Genomic DNA, 9286 nt, shown 5'->3' on the forward strand with positions numbered 1-9286 from the left:
TGATCTATTGTGGTAAAACAAACTAAATAATTACAAACATGGCAAAAAGTAATTAAGAAAACAGACTAAATTGAATGATAATGTTCTAAATTTAAAGGCTTTTTTGCTGCTTTGAACATGATCCAGGATGGAAAAACTACAAAGCAGGACTGGTCAAATCTGGATAGTGTTATTCTACACTCCAGGTAACTTCTATGAAACATAGTTTGTGAGTTTGGATATGTTTATTCAAATATCATTTTTAAGGCTTTTTATGTCTTGTACCAGGATTCAGCTTGAAAATGAGGTGAGATTCAGATCTCTCTCCCCCCCTGATTCCCACTTTTTGTGTTTTAAATCATGTTTATATTTAATATCTTTACTAGATTCTAGAGGAAGAATGGAAGTCACAGAGCAAAGTTTCAGCACCACCTGCTTGCGTTGGTCCATTGGTTTTTTTATTACAGAACATCAAATCTTAAAGGGCTAACTCACTATTGTCAACTCCACTCAGCTGTCGGACGGTCTGACTAAAGTCAGTCGCCTCAACATCTTCACACTTTATACATCCAAACGAGTTCAAGTGGTTACAGATTCATTTCCAATATGTTGTTTCTCTGTGTGAACCAAAGACCAAGACAGAAAGCCTTTAAATATCCCGCACCTCATTACTGGAACCAATTGCAGAAGGATCTAATGACTGAGGCTACGGTTTCATCGAATAGTTTCAAAGGGCTCTGCAATCACAAAGGGACAGAAACCACTGACTGTAGATGTTTTATGTGATTTGTTTTTGTTAGAGTCGTGTTTGAAATTGTCTTGTTTTCATCTGGTTTTGCTGCTGGATATCCATCCCAGGACACTCTTGTAAAACAGACTTTCAAAATCGACGAGTTTCACTTTATGGCAAAAATAAGGGTCACAAACAAACAAAGTTGCAGAACATGATGACTCCTGGAGAGTTAAAGCTTTAGAATCAAATATATTTTTGATTATTTTATAATTTGCTGAGTATTTTCTTCTCAGAATTCAGAATAAGCTCAGAATCCTTTTGGTTTTTTCCCCCCTGTGGCCCCAATCTTCTTCTGTACAAGAACAGTGTTGGTTGAGTCCTAAACTAATGTCGATGCTTGGTATAAATTTAAGCAGCTGTAGTGTTTTTTCCTCCCATATCTCCCGTGTCTCTTCTGCTCCGTGCCTCAGGAGAAGGGGGGGTTAAAAATCGCCTGCCAGGGCACGCCCATCACTAGCGCTGTGGTTTTTACACCTGCCTCACCAACCCAGCCACTTTGAGCTCAGACCTCCAGGGATTGCTTCACCTGCAGCCAGCACCGACCGCTTCCTCCGAGGCGTACCGCCGGCCGACGCTGCGGACAGGTGTCCAAACATGAGCGCCGACGGCCGCTGACTGCAGCCCGCCTCCATCCGACCAACTCTCTCTGCGGCGGAGGGGAAGCGGCGAGTGTTTTCCCCGCGCCACCGCGGGGGGACGTGCGCTAAGTGACGGAGGACACAAACATGCAATAGGCGGCATCCCGGTCCGCCGCTACGCCAGAGCGCTCCCACCGGACCTGCTGAACTTTACCCCTCCACCCCCCCGCCCCTGACGCGATGGCAGCCGCCACTCTCGGGGAAGTTGGAGGCGTCCTGCACGGCATCGACGGCGTCGTTCACGTCGGCTCCCATTTCGTTCTCACGCCTCCCGGGTACGGGCCGACTCTGCTGGGGGAGCCCCACCTCGCCCCCGGGGACAGGCGGTACCTGCCGACCACGCCGGATCTGAAGCACTTAAAGGGCATTCTGAGGAGGCGGCAGCTGTACTGCAGGACGGGGTTTCATCTGGAAATACTTCCGGACGGCACGGTGCAGGGGACCCGAAAGGACCACAGTCGCCATGGTAAATATTCAAATCCATATCGGCGTTTTCAGAGCGCTGTAGTTCACGGTCAAACGTCAGTCAGGACTCTTTACGCGACACTTTTCTGTTCAAGTCGATCGAGTCGGTATAATCCAATCACGTAGACGACAGGTTCCAATTTTAGCCACGTAAAATTAACGAAAACACAAAACAAGCCGCGGGGATATTCTGACCGGATTCAGTCAGAGGAGTCGCAGCTGAAACCAGATTTTTCCGAGCTTCTTTGATCATGCGCAGAACAACTGTGTTATTCTTCTGCAGGTATTTTGGAATTCATAAGCCTCGCTGTGGGACTGATAAGCATAAAAGGAGTGGACAGCGGGCTTTACCTGGGGATGAACGACAAAGGGGAGCTCTATGGCTCTGTAAGTACCGCGTCTCCTTGGATGAATGTTGACAAAAACAAAAAAAGGAAAGTGAGGATGACTTTTCATATCTTGAACTTGAAATCAGAAATTCTTCCTTCTGTCGAGAAAACGTGAGATGCAGTTAAACAGAAATGTTTTATAACGATGATACTCTTTAAACTTGAATATTGGTTTCCGCTTTACGCTAAGTTTGAACACATTCGCATTCCAGCTGCATTTTTGTGTCGCATATAGAGACATTTGATGTTGAAGAATTCACCTATATATTCCTGCATCTGTTGTGAGGCGTGACTGTTGGATGTTTAAATGATTGTATTAATTATTATTTGAATGGTTGTAGTGCATGTCAGAGATGATAAAGTACATGTGAATCGTGATAAGTATTGCATTTGCAGTCCCGAGCTTACAACTTATTTTCAAAAAAAGACTTGAATGCGCTTTGATTCACAGTCCTCTCAAAGCTTGTGCACCTTTTTCTAGCACAGTTTTTCCTTCCACTCAACTTTCCATTGATATATACAGTACAGACCAAAGGTTTGGACACACCTTTTAATTCAATGAGTTTCCTTTATTTTCATGACTATTGACATTGTAGATTCACACTGAAGGCATCAAAACTATGAATAACACATGTGGAAATATGCACTGAACAAAAAAGTGTAAAACAACTAAAAATAGCCCTTATATTCTAGTTTCTTCAAAGTAGCAACCTTTTGCCGTGATTACTGCTTTGCACACACTCTGCATTTTCTTGATGAGCTTCAAGAGGTCGTCACCTGAAATGGTTTTCACTTCATAGGTCAACCTGTCCTGTCAGGTTAATAAGTGCGATTTATTGCCTTATAAATAGTCATGAAAATAAAGAAAACCCAATGAAATAGAAGGTGTGTCCAAACCTTTGGTCTGTACTGTATATATATTTATTTATTTTTGGTAAGGACACTTTGTGACCAGCTAGCAGCCGTACCAATGACATTTTTCAGCGTCCCTACTTTTGGAGGGACTGTCTGCTGAACAACTGTTTCGTCTCCATGACTACGAAGGCCATGACTTGACCCTAGCGTAATATTTCTGTGTTGAAACCTTCTTTTTTTCAATTTGAGTTTGGAAATTGACCTAAATTACCAGAAATAAATAGATGTTTGCAATTCATAGAGACCCATCAAACTCTTTATGACCCTTTGTTCCCGCCGTTTTCACCCCTTTAAAGAGCCGTAACAGGAGTTTGGTTTGTTTTTGCTGAGACAAAACCTCTGCTTTTTTTTGTTTTGTTTGTCTGTCTGTCTGTTTGTTTGTTTGTTTGTTTCTTTTTAGGAAAAGCTCACAGCCGAATGCGTCTTCAGGGAGCAGTTTGAGGAAAACTGGTACAACACCTACTCGTCCAACCTCTACAAACACGGGGACAAAGGGACACGTTACTTTGTGGCTTTAAACAAAGACGGGACTCCAAGGGACGGGACGAAATCCCGACGGCACCAGAAATTCACACACTTCCTGCCCAGGCCCGTGGACCCAGAGAGAGTGCCAGAACTGTATAAGGATATCCTGGGACACAGTTGAGACGCCAAAGTCCCGGATCGGGGAGTAGCTGCTTTAACGCCCCTGTTCGGCAGGGAGCGAAATAATAACAAAAAAGAAGCAAAAACAAAAGCGAGGCCGAGACGATGCCGGGCGCAGGCATGGCGGACCATGACAGGCACCGGGGGTGGGGGGGGAGAGAAGGGGAAGGAGGGGGCATCTTGTAGGAATGCACAGTGGCCATCTCTCAGCGGCCACGAAGACAGGCTAGAATGCCTCGGCATGAGGGGCTCGTTTGTTCTGGAGGCCGGAGCATCCCGTCCCAAGATGAGTCCAGGGGGGACGAGCAGGGAAGCGGAGCCCAGGAGTCCCGCTGCGGATTTGCCTGGCGATCCTTTTCTTCGAGCGAGAACCTGCCGTTGGTTGAGAAGGACTTTGAAGGAATTCGTTTTTGTTTTTTTTATTTCAGACCTGTGTCGAGACATTTTGAAAAGTGTAAAAGTCTATTTATTCTTTTTTTTTTTTTTTTTAGACACACATATTTATCTTTATATATTTATTTATTGGAGAATATATTTTTACAGGTAGAATCACGCCATATAGAAAAGAAAAACAATCCCCACTTGGAACCATGTCATTTTATATTTTTTTGATCTTTATACCTGAAAAATAGGTATAAAGTGATAGAGTGATACCCAGTGATGCTATGTAATTTGATCCAAATTGTAAAACTTTTTGAAAATCTCTGCGAATTTGACATGTACTCTCTCCCAGCTTTTAATTGTATGTCTTTTTTAATTAGTAATTATGGCCATGCTATTGTAACGCATCAGATAGGGACGCCACGATGCAACACTGAGTAAAAATTAAACACTATCACAATATTTACCACAAAAATGATCCAAATCGATTTATTAGTGCAAATTTTAAAACAGAATTATTCTTCCGACCTTGAAAATAATGTGACAAATCTTTCAGGTGTAATAAAAAGCATGAAACAAACACACGCCTAATTACTTTTTTCAAGTAAACGTGCTAATCGTGCTAAACGACGTCGGTATGAAAACTGCAACGGAGTGACGGGAGTCGTCATTTTAGGCTTCACCATGACTGTGGTTTTCACAAATTGCAAATATTTCCAGTCAACTTTTTTTTTTTATGAGGAAATGATGTGGCAGCATTCTTTTTCTGCCAGCTGACCACCAGTGCTCAGCAACAAGTGAGGGAGGGGGGAAAGTGCTGCATTACTACTATTCCTACACCTCCTTCTCTGGCACCTGAATAAAAGGACTTTAAGCTGTATTGATGGCTTAATGGAAACTTTCAAAAACTCAACATTTTCCAGCATTAGCATGTAGCCTGATACCGGGAATATATTATGTAATGTACACATTGGTGAGCTCTTTATATGGCTTTGGAGATTTCTGAAGGCAAATTAAATGCATTGGATTTTGTTCAGGTGTATTGAAGTAAAAGGAGTTGAATTCAAAAGCATGCCACACTATTCAACTTTTCTTCTTCTTTTTTTTTAGCATTTTATTTGCAGTTTGCATCCCAGATGATTCCCTGATGCAGGCCCTTCACTCAGCCTGTTAGCTCAGGCTAACAACCATGTTGTGCTACCCTCTTTTCCATTGTCGGTTGAAGGATTAAACATCACTCTTAGGGGATTCACATACTTGGCTGTTACCTTATAACACCGGCCTTGTTTTAAACTCCTCCACATCTTTCTCCCTGACCTATCTAACCTGTGTTTGTTGATGTTCGTGAAGCTTTTTGTTCACTAGAGTTCCCTGACAAACCTTTGAGGCCTTCACAACGCGACTGGATTTACGTCGAGATTTAACATCTTACCAAGTATGGCCATGTCTGAAGACAGTTTGTATTAGAGGTTGATTACCAAATACACAATGCATTCATTTTTATCTGTAAACTAAATGCCAATGTTTATACATTATATATATATATATATATATATATATATATATACTGTATGTACACACACCAGGTACTCTGACTTCCTCCCACATTACAAGAACAAGTCATGTCTCTCTAAATGTGCATACATATTTGTCTGACCCGTGTTGGGCTGTGACCTGTCCATGGTGAGCCCCGCTTGTTACCCATTAGCTGCGTTTCCATGACAAATGTGTGTAAAACTTTGTCAATGGGGGCTGGGAGGGGGGAACAGTTGCCGTGTTTACATTTAATAAGAAACTCATTCAAGATCACAAGTGAATAAGTTTGTCCAAGAGATAAAAAAAAAAAACCACCCAGCGCCATTATCCTCCTACCACTTCCTGTCGTCTACTTCTTCTTCGTGGTTTTCTCCTGTAGTAACATCCCGTTGTTGATCATGCGACTCTTGTGATGCGGGAAGAAAATAGTCATTTCTAATTCAATTTCGCAAAATACACTCATTTCAATACAGCCACCTCGTCCTAGTGCAAAAACTTTATCAACAATAATAAGGTCTTTTTTTGTTGTTTTTCTTTTTCAATTGCCGTATTTCCATTAAGCAAATTTATTTCCGTAAATCCAATTCGCGCAATTACACGGTCAGTTGAAACACTGACGGCTGGAGATGAGCAGCAGATAAAATATATGTGGCATTTTTCTTCGCCTTGTAGCACTTTGTCAGTTAAACAAGCAAATTCTGATGTAAGAGGATTTCAAACCATAACTGTTTAATTACAAACTGACCCCACAAAACTGGCCTGTGCCTTTTGAAAGTGTCTGAAGTAAAAAAAATAAATAAATAAATGACTTAAACAAATTTTTCTGACCAGAAGCCTCCATTTAGACCAGAAATGATTTTTTTTCTTCTTTTCTTTTCACTGTTTGCCCTCTAGTCTGGAATTGACACTGTTGTCAAAATACCAAACCTTTTAACTTTTAACAGACTTTAAAAAAAAATAAAAACCAAACAACCTCCTCCCCCTCTCTCTGTTTTAGTGGTTGACTTTGACTTTCAGAGTTTAAACATGTAAACCCGCTTACGAGATCAGTGTTGTCTTTCTTTATGGACGCTGTTATGCCGACAGACTCGGCGCGAACGTAAAAAAAAAAAAAGAAAAAACTTCAAAGCAGAAAGTTGTGGCCGGAGAATCCGCGCTACAGCCGATCGGGGCCAAATAAAACCTGACCTTTAACTGAGGCTCTGCAGCGTTAAGCAGATGAATAAAAGTGGAGGTCAGAGCGATAAGGATTAAGTGACCGGGTTAGACGCCACTTGTTGACACATCGTATTAAACAGTGGAAGCAGAGGCAGATGAGACTCTTAAGTAGGCCATGTTTGCCTCTCTCTCTCTCTCTCTCTTTTTTTTTTTTTTTTTGTTATCTACATTTCTGAGAAAACTTTCCAGAATTTGTCATCGATTTCCCCCCCCCACAGCAGGAGCCACGCATTCTCCACGCAGGTTTCCTTCACGGCTGACGGCAGACCTGTGCTGGAGCATGAAAAGCTCCGTGTGCGATCTGTGACTTTGTGAGTCAGTGGGGTGTCTCGATATGGGCCGGGGGGGTTAGGGGGGGGCTTTCCCCAACCCGCACACACCTCACAGCTCCGGCGGCTTGCCGTCGATTAATGGCAGCACTCAGGAGTATATTACAACCCGAGCGCTCTTGGACATCCCCCGTCCATCGTCTAAGCATGCAAAAAGAAAAATATAAATAGAAAGGGGGGGGGAGTGGAGGTGCGTCTGGTGTTTTTGGACAGTTGTTTTCACTACTTGTTAAAAAGAAGGGGGGGAAAAACGCAGTTTTTATTGCAGCTTTTCAAGTTGATGAGTCCTGCATTAATCACAGCCTTGTGTTGTTGTTGCTTCTTCTTCTTCTTCTTCTTCTTTCTTCCCCCCTCTGACAAAGTCTAGAGTTACACCTTGTGAAAAGTGTGCAAATCAAAGCGTGTTAACACACACACACACACACACACACACACACACACACACACCTCACATCCCCACCTCCCCGGTGTTCCCTTTGACGATTTTCAGGGTGATCTCTCTCTAAACACTGCAAATCCTGACCTGTGATACCTGATGCCCACAAGTGCTTTTTGGCACCTGTTTAACTGGTGTTTTTGCTTTTCAGATTGCTTTTCTTTTCTTTTGGTTCCCCACATTACTCCTCCTCCTCCTGCTACAGGTGGTCTTCCACTGCTTCTCACAGAAAAAAAAAAAACACTTAAACGGACGATCCCCGACTTTCAGCGCCTCGTCAGACTCTCGAAGAAAACGAACCAAGTGTGTGTGTGTGTGTGTGTGTGTGTGGGTAGGTGTGTGTGCGTAAGTATCAAAGGCGTATGCGGCGTGGGACAAACGGACAGGTGTGGAAGTCAGTGATCTTCCTCATCCATCTTCACCGCCCCAGCCAGCCAACGCAGGTGTTCCCCTCAGCGACTCCGATGTCGGGCCCTGCTGTTTGCCAGCTGGAGATGCGACTTAGCAGCAGCAACACAAGAGGCGGTGGAGGAGGAGGAGGAAGAGGAGGAGGGTGGAAATATTGCTGGCTTTGTTGTCTGCCCCCAATTATCACGGAGCATAATTTCTATATTTAGAGAGCCTCGCTGGGGAAAGACAGGGGAGGTGCCGCGCGAAGCTCACCTGTTGCTTTAAAGCGAGGGGCCCCACTTCTAAAGAGTGTGTTTTGCGCAGAGGGGACGGCGTCTGCAACTTCGTGTCGTCGCAATCCTGCAACTATTGATTTCAGGCTCTTTGTTGTTTGTTTGTTACTTAGTAAAATTGCTGTGCGCACAAATTATTAGCTGCACGCGTGTTTAACGGGATTACAGCGGGCAGAAGTGTAAGTATAGAGCTATCCACTTGGATGGCTTCTCCAGGCTGTTAATGAGAGTCCACCCAATCAACAGCGTCAGTTTCGATGTTTTATTTGTTTGTTCCGTTTCGTTTTCTGCTTGTTTTCGTGTGGCCAGAAGGAATGTAAGCTCCACGCGTTCCTGCTTCTGGGGTTTATTCAATTTACTGTGTCAAAACGCCTGGAAGATTTTCTTTCCTTCTTCTGTTTTTTTTTTTTGTTGTTGTTTTTGTCGTTTGCAAGTGGCAATTACAGCAACACACCTGATTCACTGACAGTCCGCACTGCTAAGCTGCCAGCTGTGGTGGAAAATACGCTCCTGTTTGCGTCTCCATGGAGACTTTAGCAGAAAACAGCGACGTCTAGGTGCTGCTGAACAAAAAAGTAGAAGAAGATATATTTTTTTAACAAAACATTTATTGTACAGTAATTTAACAATAAAAAAACATTACATAATCAGGACAAGGAAACTAAAAAAATATATATATATTTACATTAGCAGTTTGTTATATTTTAGTTCTCCCTGATCAGAAATGGTGCACAAAACCCTCTTCAAACCCCACAGTTCTTCTAAAAACCCTTCAGATCCCCGGTGAGTCTGTGGAAGTAAAACTCCAACCTCATCCTGGCCTTGATGTTAACCTTCCACAGAGCCACCGCATCAAGTTCAGGTCCAGCTTCCTGCATT

At 43.1% G+C, this 9286-nt stretch overlaps 1 protein-coding gene across 1 annotated transcript; it reads left to right on the forward strand.

The window, feature by feature from the left end:
* The first annotated feature begins 35 nt into the window (after positions 1 to 35).
* fgf20b (fibroblast growth factor 20b) lies at positions 36 to 4785 on the forward strand. Its single transcript, XM_028009014.1, has 3 exons — positions 36 to 1876; positions 2159 to 2262; positions 3580 to 4785. Exons 1-3 carry the CDS (start codon positions 1591 to 1593, stop codon positions 3823 to 3825), a joined length of 636 nt encoding a protein of 211 aa, XP_027864815.1. The 5' UTR covers positions 36 to 1590; the 3' UTR covers positions 3826 to 4785.
* Positions 4786 to 9286: the final 4501 nt, after the last annotated feature.

The sequence above is a fragment of the Xiphophorus couchianus genome, chromosome 23 (assembly GCF_001444195.1).
Source record: "Xiphophorus couchianus chromosome 23, X_couchianus-1.0, whole genome shotgun sequence".
NCBI lineage: Eukaryota > Metazoa > Chordata > Actinopteri > Cyprinodontiformes > Poeciliidae > Xiphophorus > Xiphophorus couchianus.